At 53.5% G+C, this 24,550-nt stretch overlaps 1 protein-coding gene across 2 annotated transcripts; it reads right to left on the bottom strand.

The window, feature by feature from the left end:
• Positions 1 to 9,861: 9,861 nt before the first annotated feature.
• LOC128830680 (C-type lectin-like) lies at positions 9,862 to 20,000 on the bottom strand. Of its 2 annotated transcripts, XM_054016551.1 has the most exons (5): positions 19,934 to 20,000; positions 18,037 to 18,131; positions 16,117 to 16,254; positions 13,544 to 13,658; positions 9,862 to 10,144 (listed from the first exon to the last, which is right to left on the bottom strand). In XM_054016551.1, the coding sequence occupies exons 1-5, from the start codon at positions 19,998 to 20,000 to the stop codon at positions 10,077 to 10,079; spliced, it is 483 nt and encodes a 160-aa protein (XP_053872526.1). In that variant the 3' UTR covers positions 9,862 to 10,076. The 2 variants fall into 2 exon arrangements, 1 of the variants encoding a protein (XP_053872526.1); XR_008443644.1 differs by lacking the exons at positions 13,544 to 13,658; positions 16,117 to 16,254; positions 18,037 to 18,131; positions 19,934 to 20,000 and adding an exon at positions 12,297 to 12,393.
• Between the last annotated feature and the right edge of the window lie 4,550 nt (positions 20,001 to 24,550).

Below are 24,550 nucleotides of genomic sequence, written 5' to 3'. Positions count from 1 at the left end.
ATCATTTTAAAAATGAATCAAGAAAAATATTGCAGACACAAAATAATTTGACAAATCACCAAAAAGTTTGGTGTTCAGAACTCTTAGTTTTTGTGGTTTGAGATTTTCCAATTCACGCAGTAGCAGCTCTGAATTAAGCTGGTATTTTGTTAACAAGGGAGAGTTGCCCAAGATGTTATTTCTGTAAAAGTCTGCTTTAGCAATTTAACTTTGAACAATTTCAGATCGTTTATTTTTACCATTTTTTGCTTTTTTTTAAAAAAAAAACCTTTTTAATTAAACATTTTAAATTATTACTAATTACCTGCTTTGCACGCTTCTTTAAAAGAAGCTTAACACATTTAAGGATTTTTAAACAAACTTTTGTTTTAAATCAGCTTTGAAAATGCCTGTTTGCCAAGGTGCCAGTTTCTGACTGAGTATTAACCCTTTAAGCCCCACATTGGCCTACTAAACATATGTTAATTTAACTGGAACATATGGGCCAAAAATGTTAAAATAATTTAGTTACTGTTTAGCATTAAACAGTGTTAAACAAGGTTTGCAGTGTGGTATACTGAGGCTTCTGCCTGCTCAGCACCATGAAAACACGCTATTAATTTTTTAAAAAACTTTTCATTAAAGATACAGAAAAGAAGAAAAAACAACAGTTAAAAAAATTGACATGTAAAGTAGTAAGTGAGGCTTTTATTTTCACAACACTTTTTGTTTTAGCTGGAGAAAGTTTTAAAAAGAAATCACCCTTGTTGGACACTTTTTAGAATGGTATTACGGGTGGTAAAACTGCATGTTGGGGAGGAAGTTAGTTGGGATGGGCTGGAGGAAAGAGAGGACGGACGTTAGTTGGGACGGGCTGGAGGAAAGTGAGGAGTGACGTTAGTTGGGATGGGCTAGAGCTGTTGTTGTTACTGCTGTTGTTAGTTTGATTCGATTTTATTTGTTTGTACGTGGGGTTTGGATTTACCTGGTGCCAGCAGAGGTGGCAATGTCACTTGGGGTGTTTTTTTAGGCCCAGTCTGGTCAGGACATTTTTTAGGATTACGATGAGGAAGGCCTGAGGTTCTAAATGATTATGGGGGTAGCAGCTATGATGGTAAGAACATAAGAACATGAGAATGGCCAGACTGGGTCAGACCAAAGATCCATCTAGCCCAGTATCCTGTCTTCGGACAGTGGCCAATGCCAGGTGCCCCAGAGGGAATGAACAGAACAGGGAATCATCAAGTGATCCATCCCCTGTCACCCATTCCCAGCTCCTGGCAAACAGAGGGTAGGGACACCATTCCTGCCCATCCTGGCTAATAGCCATTAATGGACCTCTCCTCCAGGAATTTATCTAGTTCTTTTTGAACGCTGTTATAGTCTGGGCCTTCATAACATCCTCTGGCAAAGAGTTCCACAGGTTGACTGTGCGTTGTGTGAAAAAATACTTCCTTTTGTTTGTTTTAAATCTCCTGGCTATTAATTTCATTTAGTGACCCTTTGTTCTTCTATTATCAGAAGGAGTAAATAACACTTCCTTATTTACTTTCTCCACATCAGTCATGATTTTATAGATCTCTATCATATCCCGCCCTTAGTCATCTCTTTTCCGAGCTGAAAAGTCCCAGACTAATTAATCTCTCCTCCTACAACAGCCATTCCAGACCCCTAATCATTTTTGTTGCTCTTTTCTGAACCTTTTCCAATTCCAATATATCTTTTTTGAGATGGTGTGACCACATCTGTATGCAGTATTCAAGGTGTGGGCGTACCACGGATTTATATAGAGGCAATATGATATTTTCTGTGTTATTATCTATCCCTTTCTTAATGATTCCCAGCATTCTGTTTGCTTTTTTGACTGCCACTGCAGATCTCTTTCTTGAGTGGTAACAGCTAATTTAGACCCCATCATTGTATATGTATAGTTGGGATTATGTTTTCCAATGTGCAGTACTTTGCATTTATCACCATTGAATTTCATCTGCCATTTTGTTGCCCGGTCACCCAGTTTTGAGAGATCCTTTTGTAGTTCTTTACTGTCTGCCTGGGACTTAACTATCTTGAATAGTTTTGTATCTGTGACGTTATTGACACAAACTGGGACCGTATAGAGCATTTTTGCAACCAAGATCCTGTAGTGGCACCAAATCTTGTATAATGGGGGTCAAATAAGGTGTCTAACACAAGGTTATGATTTGCTGGTTATGATTATGCTAACTGTGTGCATGTATCATTTTTGTAATTAAAGTTATAAGTATTGGCTTTATACTGCCTGTATTTCAAACTTGTGCTCTGCTTCTGGGTGACACCCCAGACAATTTGGCGTCAGCACTGCCTAGCCTGATTGATGGCCCATTATGGACCATCAACTTTGCAGTTGACCCATTGAGAGAAGGCAGATACACCTTGTAACTCAGCAAGGCCTGTAGGGACCTGCCTATGGACAGAACTCTAAGGTTTTTCCATGCCACGTGCTGGATAGCTTGTCTTTGGAACAAAGAAAGCAAGAGATTATAAATGTCTGCTGCATCTCCTCCATCTTGTCTTCAATCCTGCTTCTTGCCTCTGGAGGGATTGTGCTACAAACTGAAGCTCTGAACAAAGGACTGAATGACCCATCCCAGCTGAGGATGTTCCAGAGACTTGATTTGAACCTGCAGTTTATTCCATCACTGCTACAAGCCTGAACCAAGAACTTTGCCATTACTGTATGGAATTGATTCCATTTCACCAATTCTAGCTCTCATCTCTATCTTTTTCCTTTTATGTCTCAGTGTCTGTACAAAAGGCGTCTGTAGCAAAGTCTGTGTATGGGGAGTGGGGCAGGGGAGGGGAGGGCTATGGGCAAGGTGGCCACCTTGGGGGCTGAGGTTGGTCTCCCATTTGTAGGGCACTTGCAGGGAGCAGGGCTGGGGCGGCTGCGGCTGGTGCAGGCGCAGGGCTGCCCAGAGGATTCAGGGGACCTGGGGCAAAGCAATTTCGGGGGCCCCCTTCCATAAAAAAAGTTGCAATACTCTAGTAACATGTATTTGGAAATGTAAACAATAACCAGTGAAATACATTAAAAATTAATTTGTAATAATTTGAAAATACACTAAATCCAGCATTTGAAAACATGAAATGCTGTAATGGTATGTCTACATTTGCAGTTACATAATGGGCTGTTGCTCGGTGATGGTGATGGTTGGTGCCAATGGGCTGTTGCTGCCTGGGGGTGGTGCTGCAGTTGCCCAGGGCTCTGGGGGGAGCTGGGCTCTGGGTTGGGGGGTACCCGGCTCACAGGGGCCGGGCTCAGGGCGGTGGGGAGATGGGGCCAGGGGGGTGTCCGGCTCAGAGGGGCTGGGCTCGGAGCTGGGGGTCAGGGCTGTGGGGGGATGGGGTTGGGGGAGTACCCGGCTCAGAGGGGCTGGGCTCGGAGCTGGGGGTCAGGGCTGTGGGGGGATGGGGTCGGGGGAGTACCCGGCTCAGAGGTGCTGGGTTCAGAGCTGGGGGTCAGGGCTGTGGGGGAGATGGGGTTGGGGCGTGTCCGTCTCAGAGGGGCTGTGCTCGGAGCTGGGGGTCAGGGCTGTGGGGGGGATGGGGTCACGGGGGTGTCCGGCTCAAACGGTCTGGGCTCGGAGCTGGGGGTCAGGGCTATGGGGGGATGGGGTCGGGGGAGTACCCGGCTCAGAGGTGCTGGGTTCAGAGCTGGGGGTCAGGGCTGTGGGGGAGATGGGGTTGGGGCGTGTCCGTCTCAGAGGGGCTGTGCTCGGAGCTGGGGGTCAGGGCTGTGGGGGGGATGGGGTCACGGGGGTGTCCGGCTCAAACGGTCTGGGCTCGGAGCTGGGGGTCAGGGCTATGGGGGGATGGGGTCGAGGGGGTGCCCAGCCCCGGCCCCTTACCATGCCACTTACCCTCATCTCCTGGAGCCTCAGCACGCCTCGTCCAGGAGCGGCCCTGGACAGCGCTGCAGCCGCCTGGTGTCTCCAGCGGGGCCTGAGTTCCCGCCGCTCGGCCGCAGCTCGCAGCCCTGCCCCCTTACCAGCTGAGACGCTGGGGGATGGGGGAAGACGGAGGCGGGGGGAGCCTCCGACATATTCGTGGGGGCCCCCGCGGGGCCTGGGGCAAATTGCCCCACTTGTCCCCCCTCCCTGGGCGGCCCTGCGTCCAGGTTGCTGGCTGTCTCCCCAGAGCGATGGCGGGGGGAGGTATTTAATCCAGATCTTTCTGTATTTGTGCGGATTAAACTTTGACTGACACCCACTGAGCCCTGGTGACTCTCCCCTGACCGGCACCTGGGCCGTCACTGACCCCTGGGCGAAGTGGGAGGAAAACCAAATCTGAGTGCGGGTATTTAACACCCACTTTGCATGACATGCAGGACCAGGCTCTGGTGAGTCAGTCCCCAGCGACGTCTCTGCGAAGTTTTGACACAGCCCCCGCCATCATCCCGTGTGTCTCAGTGCCAGGTAGGAGACAAGGAGAGCGGCAGGGGCTGGGGGCTAGTGAACAGCTGTCCAGTGCGAGGAGGGCTCTGCACGAAGCCCCCTCCTGGATGGGGTCGGCGTGGGGACACTAGTAATAACCGATGCCCGGCCCTTTCCAGCCAAAGGTCCCAAAGCGCTGGGCAAAGGCGGACGATGTCATTAGAGCTGCTCAGAAAATGCCCATTATTTTCCCTGGGGACATTTGTTCCAATTGTGTTTATTTTACATTTCCTGTACATGGATTTTTGGATAGAAAACCAAAATGTCCTCTCCCAATTTTTGTTTTGTTTTGGTTTTCCAGCATCATTTTGGGTACAAATTTTCAGCCTGGGATAAAAATGTGTGCTTTCTCAAAACCAAAAGTTTTTACTGAACATTGAAAGTTTTTATCGAAACCTTTTTATTTCCATTGGCGAGTGCTGACAAAAATGGCAATTTCCCGCAAACGCCGTTTGTCACTGAACAGAACGTCCCGGTGGAAAATGTTGGGTCGGCTCTGAATGGTTTCCCCATCGACAGGGGAGGAGCTGCCCCATTCAGAGGTGGCACAGAGCTCGACCAGTGCCCCTGGATGAGGGAGGAGAGACGTACAGCTGGAAGGAGAAGGCGGAGCCGTCAGCCCATGGCCAGTTCCCAATGTCGTTGTCCTAGTTCAGCCCTGTCCAGAAGCTGAAGAAGTGCTGCTGACCATGGTGTATGTTGAAGCGCTTGGAGGTCTTGCGTTTCAGGAACGCCTGCCCCAGAAAGCAAGGGAGAGCGATAAATCCTGAGTCCCCCTTTGAAGGCATCTGGGTGAGAACGGGGGCTCAGCCCCTCTAGAAATCAGGGCATGGATTTAATTGTGTAAACATGAGACTAGGAGCCTGAATCTAGGACTTTTCCAGGGGCACTCAGTGAGTCACTGGGAGAGAAGCCCGATCTCCCCCTCCTGGTCCCTGCTTTAACCCCTCCTGGGACGGATCTGCGCCAGATACTTTCTGGTCCAGCCTGCGCCATTCTCTCTCTTACTGGCACACGTCTGCTTCTGCAGTACCACTATCTGAGCTGCCCTTAGTCTGGGTATTTCTTTGTCTTTTTAATTTTTTTTTAACTTCTTAATTTTTGTCTTTAATTCTACCATCTACTTATAAAGCTGCAGGAAGGCTCCAGGACTGGTACAGCTCCCAGGCTTCCAAAAACCATGGTCATGCTCCTGCATGAAAGCTGCCAAGCTATTACACAAATCTACTTCCAGCTTTTCTTTCTCTCCAGGTGTCCCCTGTCCTTCTGACATTACTCAACCAGGCTTTTCAGCCCGAGCCCGTAACTCAACAACCGAATGTGACTGTAAATGAACTCGTGGGCTATGGCGTGGAGAATTACATGGTGTGACCCTGTTCCACTGCCCCCTTCACCTATTGCAACAAAGAAACCAAGAAACCACTGACATTAGTCGTTCCCTTCCTCTACACCACTCCTGGCTGGCTTGCCAAAATCGATTACTCAGGGTTTTCAGAACACACAGCAGGGGCAACTTAACTTTTTCATGTTAGGCGGTGTCATGACTAAATCAATGGGAACATAGCAATTCCGTCTGATAAAAGATTAACGCAAGTAAGCCTGCTTTATTTAAAACTGCAGTTTATTAGATTTAAGCACACACACAGACAGAAGCAATAGGTTTAGAACAGTGCAGATGTTTATCTAAAATCTGGAATGGTATTGAGTAATTAACAGCAGGTACGCGATGGCCAGTTGTTCACCCACCACGGAGAAAAGGTGTCAGGAAAAAGTCTCCTAAGATGGCTTCAGAGGACTGCTTTATAGTACACTATATTAACTAGTTTTTTATAATTAACTTTTACAAAACACATAGGTCATAATGACCCCTACTAAACTATTACTTTTCCTAACTTTCAATAAACGTTTACAGTAAAGGTGCCCAGATTTAAGGTCTTTTGTTGATCAAGGTTTTTAGTTACACTTGTTGACTGTTTTTTTTAATTTTAATTATCAAAAACTGCCAGCTAGTTTTAACCTTGCCTTTAAAAGCCTGTTTTTTAATTAACCCTTAACTACGTAGTGTTTTATTGTATTAAGTGCACATAATATGGTTGCAGTTGGGTTAATTACATTCTAAGTACACACTCCCCTTACATCCAAAATAACACAGCAGCAGCAGCGCTGGAGTGACCGATGGTGGCGGAGCGAATGGTGGCAGCAGGGTCAGTTGTGCTCCATGCACGTCCCGGGGGTGGGAGGTGAACCCACAGGAAGGCCCCACTGAGCTCTGGGTCTTTGTTGGCCAACTGTGAGTGGGGTGTAGTGGAGGGAGAGGGGAGCGATGTGCTAAGGGGACATTCATTCCTCAGACTTTCCCACCACAATATGGGAAACTGAGGCAAAGGACACTGCCCAGCGTGCTGTGGGGTCAGGCTGGCTGATGATCACACGTGTTTGAATGAGGTTGTGGTGTTTTCCCAAACTAATGCTGGGTTCCCTGTCCCCTTCAATAGCAGTTCTCTTTGGTTACACACAGACTCCGTGCCTGTGAGTGGGGAAGTCTTGTCTCTTGATGGCACCGGGGGCGGTGTTAAGTTTTCCCAAGTTACTGGGTGGGGTTGGAGCAGGTTCTCTGTCACAGTGTTAGGAGGAACCCCTAGGTATTGAACCCGTCTGTGGGTGCTGCCGACTCCCCCTGGTAGAAGGGGGACAGTTATATTGTGGTAGGCAGCGCCTGGAGACCCCACCCAGGCCGGGACCTGTTGCGTTAATTTGGATGGAATGTGTAGGCCAAAGGTGTTACCATAACCCAGTGGCTGTCCAGCACTGAGCAGCGTTAAACAAGGTCCAGCGGTGGGTATTTATAAAATTCTGAGCAGAGTGAGAGATGGATGGACTGAAACACAAAAAGGAAAAAAACCAAAAGGGAGGCAGGAGTGTCAAGCAAGGCTTCTATTTTCACCCTTGTTCCCTTTCCTCTTAGCAGGGGAGAGGGTTTAAAAGGTCCCCTCCCCCCTGTGCGACAGTCTCTTCCGTGGGATGAAAGATGGTAATAACTGCCCTTAGGGGAAGCAGAGGTTAGTCACAATGGATTGGAGCGGAAGTTGTTACTGTTGTGAAAGTCTGTCAAGGCTGTATCCCCACTTTGAACTTTAGGGTACAAATGTGGGGGCCTGCATGAAAACTTCTAAGCTTAACTACCAGCTTAGCTCTGGTCCGCTGCCACCATCCCAAGAATTCCCATCCTTGGGAAGCCTTCAGAAATCTTTCACCAGTTCCCTGGTGAATACAGATCCAAACCCCTGGGATCTTAAAACAAGGAGAAATTAACCATCCCCCCTTCCTTCTCCCACCAACTCCTGGTGAATACAGATTCAATCCCCTTGGATCTAAAACAAGTTAAAAAATAATCAGGTTCTTAAAAAGAAGGTTTTTAATTAAAGAAAAAGGTAAAAATCATTTCTGTAAAATTAGTATGGAAAATAACTTTACAGGGTAATCAAACTAAAAGAGCTCAGAGGACTCCCCTCTAGTCTTATGTTCAAAGTACAGCAAACAAAGATAAACACTCTAGTAAAAGGTACATTTACAAGTTGAGAAAAACAAAGTAAAACTAAGACGCCTTGCCTGGCTTTTTACTTACGAGTTTGAAATAGGAGAGACTTGTTTAGAAAGATGTGGAGAACCTGGATTGATGTCTGGTCCCTCTCAGTCCCAAGAGCGAACGCCTCCCAAACAAAGAGCACAAACAAAAGCCTTCCCCCCCCAAGATTTGAAAGTATCTTGTCCCCTTATTGGTCCTTTGGGTCAGATGCCAGCCAGGTTACCTGAGCTTCTTAACCCTTTACAGGGAAAAAGATTTTGGAGTCTCTGGCCAGGAGGGATTTTATAGTACTGTACACAGGACAGCTGTTACCCTTCCTTTATAGTTATGACAAAGTCTGATCCTGTTTCAAATCTCAGGTGGTATTTGGGATTCAGCCAAAGCCCAAAAAGGAGGTGATGTCACCTGGGTCCCTCTCTCTGGCCTGATCTGGTCACCCATCTCAAAAAAGATAGATTGGAATTGAAAAAGGAACAGAGAAGGGCAACAAAAATGATTAGGGGGATGGAACAGCTTCTGTATGAGGAGAGATTAAAATGACTGGGACTTTTCAACTTGGAAAAGAGACGACTGAGGGGGGATATGATAGAGGCCTATAATATCTGGACAGGTGTGGAGAAAGTACATAAGGAAGCGTTATTTACTCCTTCACATAACATAAGAACCAGGGGTCACCAAATAAGGGGAGATGGGCAGCTTAACGGGGGCGTCCCAGCTGCTGCAGCAACGATGCGGCCACTCCAGCACCAGGTTCTGCAGAGATGTCGCGCTCTGGGGCCTCCTGATGCTGCTGCGGCTGCCTTCCCGATGGGGCTGCTTCTGCTGGTGCCAGGCTCCCGCTCCCCACCCTGTTCCCGTATCCCCTTCTCTTCCCATTCCCATCCCCCATCCTCTCCTCACTGTCCCCTGCTCCAACCCCCAACCTCTTCTCTTCCCTCTGCCCTATCCCACCCCCCTTCCCCACTGCCTCTTCCCCCCGCCCATTCCCCTTCCCCCAGCAGCTCTTGCCCTGCCCCCACCATGGGCACTTACGTTTGCCCAGCTAAAAGGTGGGCACTAGGACCCAGGTGATGTCCAGCTGCAGAGAAGAGCACGGAGCAGGAGAACAGCAGCTCCATCCAGCCCCCTCTGCTGGGGCAGGAGGGAGTTGCACATGACCCTGCATGCACCCCCCCTCCCCCAACTATGTCCATCCCCTCCCTGTCTCCCAACACTGCAACCGGCCCCCAGCCGGACTTCCTCTGCCGCCTGCGGAATCCAGGCTGGGAACTGCAGCCACACACGGCTCCTGGCTGAGCAGGGGCTGGCGCTGCTGATACGGCGCTCCCTGCTCTCCTAAGGCCGGTTTCTTTTTGTTAAAAAGTGGGAGGGAAGAGCCCTCCCGATTCCGGCGCCCCGCCTCTCAGTGCCGGATCCCCAGGAGTCTGCTACAGCTACGGTTGTGCATGCTCAGACTTCCACACCCTGATGTGTACAGAACAGCGGGACACGGCCCTGCTTTGAGGAGCTCAGGGTCTGAGTGAAGAGGAGACCAGGAGGAGATGGGTGGGCCAGAAGAGAGGAAACTCTGGTTATTGCAGATATCTGGAGGGAAACCAAGTCCTGTTCCTTAGCCAAAAGGCCAGGCCCATCCTGCCTCCCTCTGGGGGTCCCCGTCCTCTCCTCCACTGGGATCTGGGCGGTTCAGGACACAGTCAGAGGGGGCTTGATGGACGCCTCTATGCAGGGCCAGGAATGGGACAGAGGAGACACACACAGAACTACGTGCTCAGGAGAGTTTATTCTTGTCGTGGGCTGCAGCCACTGAGGGGAAGGGAGGGAAGGGGCAGGCGTGTAACTAGAACAGAGACACTTGGGGGAAGAGAGTTTGCAGCTGGGGAAGTGAGATCTGGTCTCTCAGGGAGGGAGGGGACAGGCCCTCGATGCAGCAAAGGCATTGGAAAGTCTGGGCCGTTGTCTGATCACAGCCAAGGAGCCCAGTTCTTTTACATCCCAGGCGCTGAGCTCCCCCTTCAGGCGCAGGCGTGTGACTCCCCTCGCTAGGGTTGATACTCGCAAACGTAGCCGTTTGGCTGGTTACAGGGAGCATCGTTCCACTTCTTAAAATCTAGAAGGCAAATCAGAAATCACTGGGGTGGGGGAAGGGCAAATAGGGCCATTCCTGTACTTACAGTGACCACTCCTCCCCCCACCCCCCATGCACACTGCTGAGAGAAGGCCCCAGCTCCTGTGTATGAGGCTGTGAGGAAGAGGAGGCTGGAGACGAAGCCCCATGTGCCTCAGACAGAGACAGGCTCCATCGCTCCCTGAGGGACGCTGTGTCAGCGTGACAATGGGAGACCCTCTTCTATTGTGCTGGAATATGTCTGATGAGAGCACGACGGGGCCTCTTGGTGCTAGGTGCTGTGTTCATACACACACCCACAGACAATACCCACCCCAGAGAGCGCACAGTCTAAATAGACAAGAGGTGGGAGGGGAAACTGAGGCGCAGAGTGGGGAAGTGAGTTGCCCAAGGTCACCCAGCAGCTCAGTGACAGGGCTGGGAATAGAAGTTAGGTCTCCTGAATCACAGCCCCGTCCCTGTCCACTAGACCAGTGACTGCTGCAGAGCCGTAACTAGGTATTTTTGCGCCTGAGGCAAGAATATAAAATTGCGCCCTCTCCCAGGGCCGGCTCTTCGGCGGCGGGTCCCTCAGTCCCTCTCGGAGGGAAGGGCCTGCCGCTGAATTGCCGCCAAATAATGAATGAAGTAGCGGCGGTAGAGCCTGTGATTTTGGTGGGTCAACTCATGATTTGTGACTGCTTGGGCTGGTAATGTTGCTTCCAAGATGGTCTTTGGTTCCAGTCCAGTTCCAATCCTGAGAGGGACTCGCAGGTTAAGGGAGGAGGGAGGTGCTGGATATCAGCAGTGGTCACTAGGGATCAGCCTGTGTCCTGAGAATGCTGGGAGTTCAGGTTTGCAGGGCAGGATCAGGGACGGCAGGTTTGTAGAAATTTTGGTGATGCCCAGAACCCGCTCCCACCCAAAGTCCGCCCCTCCCACCCGCCCAAGGCTCTGGGAGGGAGATTGAGTGAGGGAGGAGGTCTGGGGTGCAGGGCCTAGGCTGGGGCAGGGGATTGGGGTGCAGGCTCTGGGAGGGAGTTTGGGGGTGCGGAGGGAGGGGGTGCAGGTTCTGGGAGGGAGTTTGGGGATGGGAGAGGTGCAGAGGGATGGGGTGCAGGGGTGAGGGCTGTGGGTTGTGGCTGCAGATGAGGGGTTTGGAGCGTGGGAGGGGCTCAGGGCGAGAGTAGAAATGTGGGGGGTGAGGGCTCTGGCTGGGGTTGGGAATGGGAGGTTTGGGGTGTGGGCGGGGCTCAGGGCTCGGGCAGAGGGTTGGGGTGCGGGGGGGTGAGGGCTCTGGGGTGGGGCAGGGCTGAGGATGAGTTTGGGGTGCAGGCAGGCTGCTCCGGGAGAGGGGCCAGAGAGGACGACTCCGCCCAGCCCTCTCCCTGCCGGCAGCAGCAAGTTCTGGGGGAGGAGTCCCCCTTTCCCGCCCCCCCAGCAGCACACTCACCCCCACCACTGTCACTGCATGTGCTCCTAGGGCCCCTCTCAGGTCCAGGAATCACCCTTGCCTCCCCCATGGTGGGTGCCGGGGGGCGCTGTGTGCGCCTCCTCCCCTGTTGTTGCCCCTGACTGTAGCGTCACTGGGCGTGACGGATGGGGCTGCCTCCTTGCCCAGCATGGGACAGCAGCGGTGACTGCGGGACGGGGGGGGGAGGCTATGCTGCTGGAGGGGCCCATTGGAAAAGGGAAGGGTCTGAGGGGGAAGGGCAGGCTCAGAGTCAGTCTGCCCTCACAGTTGAGGTGGGGGACACTAGGACCCTGTGGCAGCAGTTGCTGCAGGGGAAAGACAGGGACTCTCTGCCCCTTCCGGGGCTGGGGAAGGGGGTGGGGAGCAAGTCGGGGCGGGAGACACTGGGGGAGGCAAGGCGGGGGGCGGGGCGGAGATCACCTGGGTTATAAATATTTCCGTGCCAGCATCTTTTTTTTCTCTCCACCACTTTCTGCGCCCCTCCCGGCTTTATGTGCCCGAGGCAAGTGCCTCACTCGTCTCGCCCTTGTTACGGCACTGGACTGCTGTTACCTCCCCTCCCCACCAACGCCCCTCAAAAGGCCAGAAAGAAGAGCACAGAGCCCTGGCCAGGTGCCCGCGGGGAGACAAGCTCAGGAAGAGGGACGCCGGCTCGCTCTGTGCTGAATGAACCGGCCCTACCTCCATCTCCTACACCTCTGGGTTTGGGCGTGGCCCAGAGGCAGCGTCTCGCCCCAGGGGACAGCACTACGGATTCGGGTTGATGAATTGCTGTGAATTTCACCCTCTTTCCCGTTCGCAGAGCCCCACAGCCCCGGGAGCGTTCTTCAGAAACGGTGCCCACAATCGTTTTGCAAAAGTTTTCACTTCAACTATTAGCTGTGTGTGTGCTTGGTTGTGCAGGTCACATGACATTGTTCCTGCTCCAGGATTGGATGAGTGACACTTCTAAGTCGGAGACAGTGGGGGGAAAAATCGGATGGGTGGACGAGTCCATGTGACTAGCATGGCCCACAAAGAATGAGTTACTCTTGAATTAGCAAGTATCAGAGGGGTAGCCGTGTTAGTCTGAATCTGTAAAAAGCAAGAGAGGGTCCTGTGGCACCTTTGAGACTAACAGAAGTACTGGGAGAATAAGCTTTCGTGGGTAAGAACCTCACTTCTTCAGATGCAACCTCACTTCTTGCATCTGAAGAAGTGAGGTTCTTACCCACGAAAGCTTATGCTCCCAGTACTTCTGTTTGAATTAGCAAGTGAGCTTTCCCATTCAGCCAGCTGTCCGTCCTATTGTCAGTGAATGAGATGAGACTTTCAGCCCCGCTTCACCCCCCTACACCTCTCCAGCAACACGGACAGCAGGAAGCTGGCTTAATGGCCATCTGGGGATTCTTCTTGCAGAGGGGAACCCAGCAGAGAGACAGCTGCCCTGCCCAGCCCTGGCCTCCCCAGGATAGGGGACAGGCAGGGGTGTGGCTGAAGCCCCTGTGCTCTGGCTGCCCAGTTTGTTACTGCCACTGTCAGAGCAGCCCTGAGGCTGCTCTAAATTTTCCTGGGGCCCAAATAGTCCCCTCACTGCCTCCAGAATCAGGGTGCCAAAAGCCACCAAGACACCGACCAAAGAATCCACAGCCCACCTACATGGCACCGAGTGGGCAATAGCTCTGGTCCAGTCCATTTAACCGATTGTCTGGGGCCAAATGTACTGTATGTCCTGCCTCTGACTACAGCTGAGCCTCAAATTGGGATGGATGGGGGAGGAGTTACCAGGTGAGATAAGGGGATTATCTCTGGAGAAGGGCACTGTGAGCTGCGGGAGAGAGGCAGGGTGACAGGACAGGAGGCCATCCCCACAGAGAGAGCTGGGGTGTGTGGCCAGGGTCCTGTCTTGGTTCCTTTGTTGGTGCATATGTGTTTGAGCATCTGCTTACCCCGGTAGCTCACCAGCTCCACACAGTACTCGACACCATGGTCATTGTTTGGTTCCTTGATGTTCCAAGCTTTGTAGCGATACAGGGAGCCATCGGTCCACCTCCAGTGTCTGTACTGCAGAGACAGGGGAGAAAGGTCGTGGGGTCCCAGGGAGAAGAGACCTTGGTGATAAGGCACCATAGAAACACAGAACCCAACACAGAAGTGCCCCACTCGGGCAGTGGGAGAGTCGGGGAAGGGCCGTGGGGCAGTGGGTGGGGAGAGGCCAGCTCAGGGGGACGGGACCTAGAGACGCTGATCTAATAGTAACACTTAGCACATGAACTTCACCTTCTCCCTTCCAAGCCTGAATTAACTAATTATCTCATGCTGGAGCAGAGTCACTCTGGAGTGTGTTCTAGTCCCTAAACCCCACGGGCACGGCCTCCCGGGGGGCACTGGTGGTTTAATGTGGGTGATCTCATCTTGCTTAAGCAAAATAAAAGTGCGTCTGTGATGGAGACGCTGGATGGATCAGTGAATAGGACACGGGGCCTTTCCCCTCTAGTGGGCTCAGCATCAGTCTGACCCCAAGTTAGCAGGACTGGCTAGTGCAGTAGAATCAGAGAGTGGGACATGGGGCCTTTCACCTCTGGGGTGCTGGCTCTGGCCTGGCCTCAGGCCCTGGGGCCCAAGGAGTAGCTAAGATTTAGTCAGGGGAATTTATAGTAAAAGTCATGGACAGGTCATGGGCAGTAAACAAAAATTCACGGCCTATGACCTGTTCATGACTTGTACTATAAATACCCCTGGGGGGCAACCCAGAGGCACCGCTGGTGTGCTGGGGTGTGTGTGGCCCAGAGAGCACCATGGGTGTGCTTGGGGGCTGCGGCTAAGGGGGTGCTGTGGGTGCGCTTGTGGGGTGCGGGGGGTACCGTGGCTGTGCTGGGGGGGTGGCCCAGGGGGCGTTGCGGGGGCGCTGGGTGGGCGGCGGTCTGGGGGCACACAGCCCTGGACTCCCGCTGGTGCTGAACGGGTGGGGGTTGGCAGGGCTCCCTACCTGGCAACACGCCTCCCCAGAAGCAGCGACATCCCCCTTGCTCAGCTCCTAGGCAGAGGCATGGCCAAGCAGCTATGCACTATGCATCTGCCCTGAGCGCTGGCTTTGCAGCTCTCGTTGGCAGGGAACCGCTGCCAATGGGCACTGCGGGGGCGGTTCCTGCAGTCAGAGACAGCGCGCACAGCTGCCTGGCCACACCTCTGCCTAGGAGGTGAGCGAGGGGAATGTTGTCTTTTCTGGGACCCCCCTCCCGAGTTAAGCACTGCCCAGAGCCTGCCTCACCCCGTCCCATGCACCAACCCCCTGCCCCCTCCCACACCCAAACTCCTGCTGCTCCTGGGGGCTGGGTGTGTGTGTGTGGGCAGACGGTGGCCCGAGACTGGCCCAGCAGACGCCGGTGTGACTGGCCCAAGGGCTGCCTGAGCTGCTCAGGTGGCCCCCGAGTCAGGCGCACCGGCTGCTGCAGAAGTCCCGGAGGTCCCGGAAAGTCACAGAATTCGTGACTTCTGTGACCTCCGTGACAAACTCGCAGCCTTACCCGTGGCCTGTGCATTACTTTTACCAAAAATACCCATCACTAAATTTTAGGGGCTGCCAGGAGCTCCCTCCCCCACTCCTACACCCTTCCCCCTGTCATGGGCACCAGGGTCTCCCATCTGCACTGCACCTTTAACCCCTGCCCTCCCACACCCTTTGCATCTCCCTCCTTCTGTAAGCTCTCAGTCCCCTTTGGCTTTTTCCTTCTAAGTACAGCCAGGCCCTGCTCTCCCCATCATCAAACCGACCTTTGACCTGCACCTGCCTCTCCAACTACTGCCCGGTCTCCCTTCCCCCCTGCCAGCTCATGCAATGTGCCGTGTCCTCCCCGTGCACCCCACATCCCGTCTCCACTTGACTCTCACCACATTTTCTAGCCACTTTTTCCTGCCCAAGACTTGAGCCTCTGCTCCCCCTTGATCTCTGCGCTGCCCCATCACTGCTGGTCGCTCCCTCAGCTTGGGGATCCTGTCCTCACCTGGTTCTCCGTAGGAGAGCCCCCAGCTCCTTAGGGCAGGGACACGAAGGGGGAGCAGTCACAGGCTGGGAAGGGGCCCCAGGGGGCGAAGGAGCCATTATGAACATCGAACTGGAAAGAATCTCCGGGGTCACCGAGTCCAGTCTGTGCTATGTGCAACCCCGTCACACGACCCCCTGCGTAAACTTATCAGCCTCCATCTGAAGCTTTGTCTCCATCAGTTTCCTTTCCCTCCCCCCTGCCAGGGAGGCTCTGGGGTGAAGAGGCTCCCCGAACAGCACCCACAGACTCAGCCCCTGGATCCCCCGCCCCAGACCAGAGACTAGACTGGACCCAGTGCGGGAGGAGTGAGGGGCTCTGTATCCCTTTCTCTAGTGTCCTCAGCCCTCCAGCTCCCCCCGGCCTGGCAATGGATTGGAACTAGTTCTCTGGACTCCAAAGCTGGTGTGATTGGCCCCGGGGCCAGCTGCATCAGCCGTCGCAACTGACAGAGGCAAAAGTAGGCTCTGGACACTCACGTGCCGGGGGTCTTGGAGTCCGATCCAGACGTTATCCTTGAAGCCTGACTCGCTGATGTGTCTGGCCACCGTGGTCCCTTCTGCGTCACTGAGAATGGAGGCGAGATGGGCCCCTTTGTGCAGATACTGACACTCCAGCTGCAGCAGGGACATCAGCAAGGCCTGTTACCCCCCTCAGGGCCGGCTCCAGGCACCAGATTAACAAGCAGGTGCTTGGGGGGGCCAAGGGAGAGGGGCGGCACCTGCGGCAATTCGGGGGAGGCAGGTCCCTCACTCCCTCTAGGAGCGAAGGCGGATTTTTTTTTTTTTTTTGCTTAGGGCAGCAGAAATGCTGGAGCCGGCCCTGACCCCCCTGCAGGAGGACGCTGTTTGCAGGGCTGGCTCTAGGCACCAGCAAAGCAAGCACGTGCTTGGGGCGGCACAATTCCAGGGGCGGCATTCCGGTGTTTGTTTGTTTGTTTATTTTTTGTGCTCTCCAAGCTTGGGGCGGCAAAAATCCTAGAGCCGGCCCTGGCTGTTTGGCACTGGTGTGGGGTCCTGCCTAGGGTTACCATTCGTCCGGATTTACCCGGACATGTCCTCCTTTTTGTGTTAAAATAGCGTCCGGGCGGGAATTTGTAAACCACTAAAAATGTCCGGGATTTCCCCCCCAGGCAGAGCGAGGCGCGGCTGGGAGGGCTGCAGGAAATTCAGCCGCTCGCATGGGGCTCTGGCAGCCAGAGCCAGAGCCCTTCCCCCTGCAGCTTGCCGGGCTGGACTCCGGAGCAGCCGTAGAGCTCCCCCCCCCTTCCTCCCCTGCAGCCCAGCGCCCCGCTCCGGCAGCACTGTGCAAGGGCAGGGACCGGGTTGTGTGTTGCGCTGGGGAGCGCAGCCACGTGTCCGGCTCCGCACAGAGCCCAACACCATGTTCTGAGCGGCAGGGTAAAGGGGGCAGGAGAAGGGGCAGGGAGATTTTGGAGGGGGCAGTCAAGAGACGGGGGGGGGGGGTCGGGAGTTCGGGGGGGGGCTTTTTGGGGGGGTGGAGAAAGTTTTGGGCAGTCAGGGTACAGGTAGGAGGTAGGGTCCTGGGGGGCAGTTTGGGGGGGGGTCTTAGGAGGGGGCAGTTAGGGGACAAGGAACAGGGAGGCTTAGGTAGGGGGTGGGGTTCTGGAGGGCAGTTAGGAGCAGGGGTCCCAGGAGGGGGCAGTCAGGGGACAAGGAGCGGGGGGGGTGTTTGGGAGTTCTGGGGGGGGGCTGTCAGGGGGCAGGGGTGGGGAGAGGGGTCGGAGCAGTCAGGGGACAGGGAGCAGAGGGGTTTAGATGGGTCGGGAGTTTGGGGGGGCTGTCAGGGGGTGGGGAGTGGTTGGATGGGGCGTGGGAGTCCCAGGGGTCTGTCTGGGGGTGGCGGTGTGGATAAGGGTTGGGGCAGTCAGGGTACAGGTAGGGGGTAGGGTCCTAGGAGGCCAGTTAGGATGGGGGAGGGTCTCAGGAGGGGGCAGTCAGGGGACAAGAGGCAGGGAGGCTTAGGTAGGGGGTGGAGTCCTGGGGGGCAGTTAGGGGCAGGGGTCCCAGGAGGGGGCAGTCAGGGGACAAGGAACAGGGGGAGGGTTGGTGGCTCTGAGGGGGGCAGGAAGTGGAGGGGCAGGGGCGGGGCTAGGGCAGGACGGGGGCGGGGCTCCTCCCGTCCTCTTTTTTGCTTGCTGAAATATGGTAACCCTAGTCCTGCCCCACCAGGCAGCAGCAGGAGCAGGGACGGCTGTGAGGGAAGAGAGCCCCCTCTCAGTGCCTCTTCCCAAGCCCCAGTGCCTGGCACCAGTCACGTCACTTCTGCAGGGATACACCCAGGGGCCAATGGTGACGTCACCAAACCCCTTCAGCCCCTGCCCCTCCCAACTAACCCGCCCTGCCCTGCCCCGCGGATCCCTGAGAAAAGCCTCGTACCTCAGCCTCTGCCCAGGTCTTCTTTATGGGGAAGAAGCCATAGCAGTGTCCTCGGTAGATCAGCCAGCCACTGGGACAGGACGAGGCCCCGATTCCTGATCCGAGAGAGGGGATGGGACGGGGAGAGAGAACAGTGTGGTGAGAGGCTGTTTTGGAGAAGAGAATGGGAGCAGAGCTGCCGGCTGTCATCCTTCCAGCTTCTCCAGATCTCCCAAAATCCTGTGAACATTTGCCCTCTCTCAAAATGGCCACTATCTCCTATTGCTTTCAATGGGGCTGAAGCCACTCAGTTAAAACAGCTGCCACTTCCTTGCCACCTTTGTCAGTAGCAGTGAGGCTGTCCTACTGAAAATTACCACTGTCTCCTTTCCTGAGGGGACAGGAGCTGGGCCGTCCTCAAGGAAGATGGTCACCTCCTATCTTCTGTGCAGGACCACTGGGGGACCTGATGGGATGGGGGTGGAGGGGTAGTAAAGACAGTTGAATCAGAGTATACAGCGGACTATGGGGTGAAGATGGGGAGCACTCATGGAGGGTGGGTGAGGTCCCAGAGGCCTTGAGAAGGGCAAACTTGGTACATGTCTGTTAAAAGGGGAACAAAGAAAATCTGGGAACTTATAGACCAGTAGCCTAAGTTTGATACCTGGGAAGAGACTGGAACAAATTATGAAACAATCCATTTGTAAGCATCTAGAGGATAATTGGGTTATAAGTAAAAGCCAACATGGAAATGTCAAGATAAATTCCTTCTTTCCCCATGAATGTGGGGAAGCTGTAGACTTGATAGATCTTGATTTTATTAATGCTTTTGACACAGTCCCACATGATGTTCTCATAAGCAAACTATGGAGATGTGATCCTGATGAAATTACTGTTAGGTGGGTGCACAACTGGTTGGAAAACCCTACTCAAAGAGTAGTTAGGGAGGTTGCTTGTTTGCTGTCAAACTGGGGATACATATCAAGTGGGGTCTCAGGGGTCTGTCCTGGGTCTGTTCAACATTTTCATTAATGACTTGGCTAATGGAGTGGAGATTATGCCTGTACATTTTGTGGATGACACCAAGCTGGGAGAGGTTGCTAGCACTTTGGAGGACAGGATTAGAATTCAACTGGCATTAATAATTGGAGATTTGGTCTTAAATGAACAAGATGGAATTCGGGATAGACAGGTGCAAAGTACTTCACTTAGGAAGGAAAAATCAAATGCACAATTAAAACTGGGGAATAACTAGCTAGGCAGTAGAACTGGGCCATTTAGGGATGTGGGGCAAAAATCTGTCTGGGGATTGGTCCTGCTTTGAGCAGGGGGTTGAACTAGATACCTCCTGAGGTCCCTTCCAACCCTGATATACTATGATAAGTAAGGAAGGGGTGCCGGGGGAGAGAAATACTCCCAGGATTTTTCTTTGCACAGAAGGAGGGGGGAAGGGTTTGGATTATCCATAGTACAGGGTGAAGCTCATGGAGAGGCGCCATTTTGAGCCCAGTGAAAAGAGATGGCTGTCACTTGTCTGGGATGTTATTGGCACATTCTGCTCCCTGGTTGGGAGGGGACCCCTCTGCCCGATGGGGAAAGTCCCCCTCTAAGCTGCAGCAGATGGGGGCGGGTGTAGCTCCCAGCCTGTCTCTCACACTCAGCCCCAGGAGGTCTCAGGGATTCCCTCTGCACTCAGAGCCAGGGGCAGCAGGAAGCCGCCTCGCCCCTCGGGCAGGTGCTGAACCGCTGGTTGGGGTCTGGATTGATAGATTTGGTGAGGAAGGGGCTCTGGGGACCCAGCTGTGATAGCTTCTACCACATGGTGGGGCTGGGACCCCTGAGTGAAATGAATTCTCTTCCCTTCAAGGGCAAACAGAGCCTGGGGTCTCCAGCTCTGAGGGGCCAGGCAGGGACTCACCTTCAAGCGAGGGGTTAAAGATCAGGCAGCCGAGGAGGCAGAGGCTGAAGTAGGCGACTGGCCCCATCTTCTCTCTTCACCTGGTGAGAAAACGCACAAGGGAGATCGGGCCATGAGAGCCTGAGACAGCCCCTGGAGCGACGCCCCCATCCCTCATGGGGCATTTCAGTGCTTTGGAGCTGGGGCTGTTTGCTAAAGGGCCTGGCTGGGCTGGAAGGGCCCCGAGACGGATCCCGTCCCCCAGCCCGAGGGGATGCAGCCCATGTCCCTGGTTCCAAAGGGCCCTTCTGCCTCTAGCCCTCACTGAGCCGTGCCCCAGGGACAGAACTGGACATCCGGCAGGGAGCCAGGTCCCAGCTCCTCAGTGACTGGGCTCTGCAAGCCGCACCACCAGGGACTCCCCGAACCAGGGCTGCAGGTGGGGAGGAGATGGGGGGCAGCAGGGAGGCCAGGGTCACTCAGGAGTCTGGGTCCCAGGCAACAGGGTCCCATTTGCAGAGAAAAGTGGTTCTCAGAAGGGACATTTGCCATTTCCTGCTGTTCCTCTCTCCCCAGTGCTGGGACTGGCAGGTCCCCACAGTAGCCACCTACATGGAACGTGGAGGGAGGGCACAGGTGGCAGGAGGGAAGAGTTTGGAAGAGGCCCCAGTGCCACCAGGATGGAGGCCAGTCTGTGTGCACAGGGCTGGAATGCCGGCTGCAGGTGCAGCACCTCTGCAATAGTTCTCTGACTAGAGACCAGTTCAGTGTTAGAAACATGGAGCTTCTCGTGTTATCACCCAGCACCTGGTACATGAGACACCCACTGACCCCACCCCTGGGGCCTTTCCCCCACTAACAGGTGTTTGAATCACACTCATATTTCCAGCTCCAGGGAGACTGAGTGTCTGGGAAGCCAACACCACATGTTGGGGCGGGCGGGCGGGTGGGACGGGGAAGGGGGGATGATAGTCATTGCAGCTCGTGGTGGGGGCTGGGATCCCCGTGGCACCATGACTGGGAGAAGGGGTCCAATGGGAGAGCTGCCCAGCAGAATGATACTCCATTGGGGACTGGACACAGGACTGGATGCTGGGCCCAGCTCTGGGAGGGGCAGAGCGCTCGGCATGGCTCTGCAGGCGTTAGGGTGCCACATGCAGGGCTGTGCTGGGTGGGAGGAAGGGGTGAGACAGAGACGGCCCCGGATCAGGGGACTCACACCGGCACCCGCCCCTGTAATGGATCAGCTGCCGCCAGCCACCCCGAGCAGGAGGAGGAAGAAGCTGGAGGAAGCTCTGAAGGGTCTCACCTGATTCTCTCTCCGCGTAGCCGCTCTGGTGCAAGGTCGGATCAAGTGCAGCCTGTATGGGACACTGGCCGTGCCTGGGGCATTTATAGACCAGTCCAGGGAAGCAGGGGAGGGAACCACGTGTCAATACTGAACATGCAAATCTGTGCTGATGACAGATACAATCATTTAATGCCAAGGCAAATAGAGCTAAGAGGAACCAGGACCCAGCCACCAGCCAGGTTGTGACCAGGAGGAAGCACTTGGCAGGGCTCAGATAACAGATAAAATAAAAGTTGTTCCCTCCCTGTGCTCGTCGGTCAGCGCTGAGGTCAGTGTGGCTGTAGGGAGCCATCGTGCCCTGGCCCTGACTGGCCCAACTGCTCACGTCCATCTTGTCCCATGGAAAGTTCCGGGCAGATGCCCAGGGAGTGTAAATCAGCTGGAGTCCCCCTGAAGTCATTGGGGTCAGACCCCCAGCGGGTACAGTCTGGGGTGGGGCTACTGGAGTCATTGGGGTCAGACCCCCAGCAGGTACAGTCTGGTGTGGGGCTACTGGAGTCATTGGGGTCAGACCCCCAGCGGGTACAGTCTGGTGTGGGGCTACTGGAGTCATTGGGGTCAGACCCCCAGCGGGTACAGTCTGGTGTGGGGCTATTGGAGTCATTGGGGTCAGACCCCCAGCGGGTACAGTCTGGTGTGGGGCTACTGGAGTCATTGGGGTCAGACCCCCAGCGGGTACAGTCTGGTGTGGGGCTACTGGAGTCATTGGGGTCAGACCCCCAGCGGGTACAGTCTGGTGTGGGGCTACTGGAGTCATTGGGGTCAGACCCCCAGCGGGTACAGTCTGGTGTGGGGCTATTGGAGTCATTGGGGTCAGACCCCCAGCGGGTACAGTCTGGTGTGGGGCTACTGGAGTCATTGGGGTCAGACCCCCAGCGAGTACAGTCTGGTGTGGGGCTACTGGAGTCATTGGGGTCAGACCCCCAGCGGGTACAGTCTGGTGTGGGGCTACTGGAGTCATTGGGGTCAGACCCCCAGCGAGTACAGTCTGGTGTGGCGCTACTGGAGTCATTGGGGTCAGACCCCCAGCGGGTACAGTCTGGTGTGGGGCTACTGGAGTCATTGGGGTCAGACCCCCAGCGAGTACAGTCTGGTGTGGGGCTACTGGAGTCATTGGGGTCAGACCCCCAGCGGGTACAGTCTGGTGTGGGGCGACTGGAGTCATTGGGGTCAGACCCCCAGCGGGTACAGTCTGGTGTGGGGCGACTGGAGTCATTGGGGTCAGACCCCCAGCGAGTACAGTCTGGTGTGGGGCTACTGGAGTCATTGGGGTCAGACCCCCAGTGGGTACAGTCTGGTGTGGGGCTACTGGAGTCATTGGGGTCAGACCCCCAGCGAGTACAGTCTGGTGTGGGGCTACTGGAGTCATTGGGGTCAGACCCCCAGCGGGTACAGTCTGGTGTGGCGCTACTGGAGTCATTGGGGTCAGACCCCCAGCGGGTACAGTCTGGTGTGGGGCTATTGGAGTCATTGGGGTCAGACCCCAGTGGGTACAGTCTGGTGTGGGGCGACTGGAGTCATTGGGGTCAGACCCCCAGCGGGTACAGTCTGGTGTGGGGCGACTGGAGTCATTGGGGTCAGACCCCAGCAGGTGGGCGTTGCTCAGAGCTCCCAGTATCAACGAAGACGGCATTTTCAAAATCACCTTTGGAGATAAGACATGGAATTTCACCCTACATTGAGGTTATTACTCGTCCATACCTGAATTGCTAGATCATATGACCAGTACCAGGGCTCATCATCCCAGAGCACCTGAGGTGGTCATGAACTATGACCCTGTGTGTAGAAAAGTTGCACTTAAATCCACCGATGTTACTTACACGTTTTCCAGTGCCACGTCGTGAGTGTAACGAAGTCATGCGGGCGATTGTACGTGTTGCTGTTTATGATGTCCTTAATCACTGCCTTAGGGAGAAGCTTTTCGAAGACTGTGAAGGCTGCAAGCTCCGGGACCTGTGCATTGACCTGTGTTTGGAAAGCTTATTAGACGTTGCTATTGCCATAGGTTGTGCTTTGCAAAGCACTTGAGATCCTGACAGTGTTTTAAAGAAAATGACCAAACTGGAGGATACCTGCTTAGCGAGTTATATTGACTGTCTGGTCCGCACAAAAAGTTACAGAACCCGGCTTAAGAAAAAGTCTATTTGTAAGAAATCTAAAAGGATTAAGTTAGAGAATGGGGAGGAAACAATCATGTGATATAAATCTTGGTAGCTGTAAATAAAAATATCTATTGAAAAAGGCTTTGTGACTATCTGTGTTTCTGTTAGAAGGTCTGCATGGCCCTAAAATAAGATAAAAGTTTTGATGGAGCATCTTGGTTTGTTTTCAAGGGGCTGAATGTCTTTTAAAGTTTGTGAGATCCCAGCTCTTGTGTCTTTGTGTAAAGAGATCTGTTTACAGCAAAAAGCTGAAATGTATGTAGTAGAATCCTGGGAAAACAAAAACAATATAATGTGTTTAAAATAAAGCAAAAAAGCCACTAGATTGGGTATAAAACAGGGATGTTTGAGACGTTTTTGAGTACAATCGAACTGACTCACCCTGTTGAACTGATGGTTTAACCCCTCCCCCCCCCAACTCTATTGCCTTCAACGAGTCTGGTGGTCTAGGTCTAGATGTGATTATCCACCCTTGTTTCCATCAGGGTTAAAATGTATTAGTGATCAGTAATTAAGTTTGATGGGTGGGTGGGAATGATGAGCTCTGATTAGTATTAAATGAAATAAAACCTCAGGAGTCCGTCAAATGCTATGGGTCAGTCTTTCTAGCAACTCAAAGTCAGTTTAAAATAATATATTTACAAACCTAAAGAAGGGTCTAACCCAAAACTGAAATGTTTCAAGGGTTCGCAAACCTCCACCATAAGCATTTGATATAAGAACAATCAAACATTTAAAAGCTCTGGGTATTTGCAGGGGGGTTATTATGGTTGTGATAAATCCATTTTAGTTCAAAACAAACCAAAACTTTAAGCATGAAAGAAACATGTTTAAAAAAACAACCCGAGACATTCATTGATATCTACAAGGGGCCCCCACTCAGGAGAGGGTACAATCACATTAAGAATTATCGTGTATGGTGATTTACTGTTTAATACTGTAAGAAGGCCCTGCAGTGCTCTGTTTTTTCATTGAAATAGAAAAATATATTTTAACTAAAAGAAAAAAAATTAGTCAAAAGCATCCCAGTTGTGTAGGCAACTTAATTTTCATCCCCCAGATCACAAAAGGGAACGTTTGGGGAGGAGTGCCTAGATTCCATAAGTATCTATTAATTAAGAGTTG

The sequence above is a fragment of the Malaclemys terrapin genome, chromosome 1 (genome assembly GCF_027887155.1).
Source record: "Malaclemys terrapin pileata isolate rMalTer1 chromosome 1, rMalTer1.hap1, whole genome shotgun sequence".
NCBI classification, from domain to species: Eukaryota; Metazoa; Chordata; order Testudines; family Emydidae; genus Malaclemys; species Malaclemys terrapin.
Note: the sequence above shows the minus strand (reverse complement) of the source record. Positions and strands in the feature narration are given on the sequence as shown.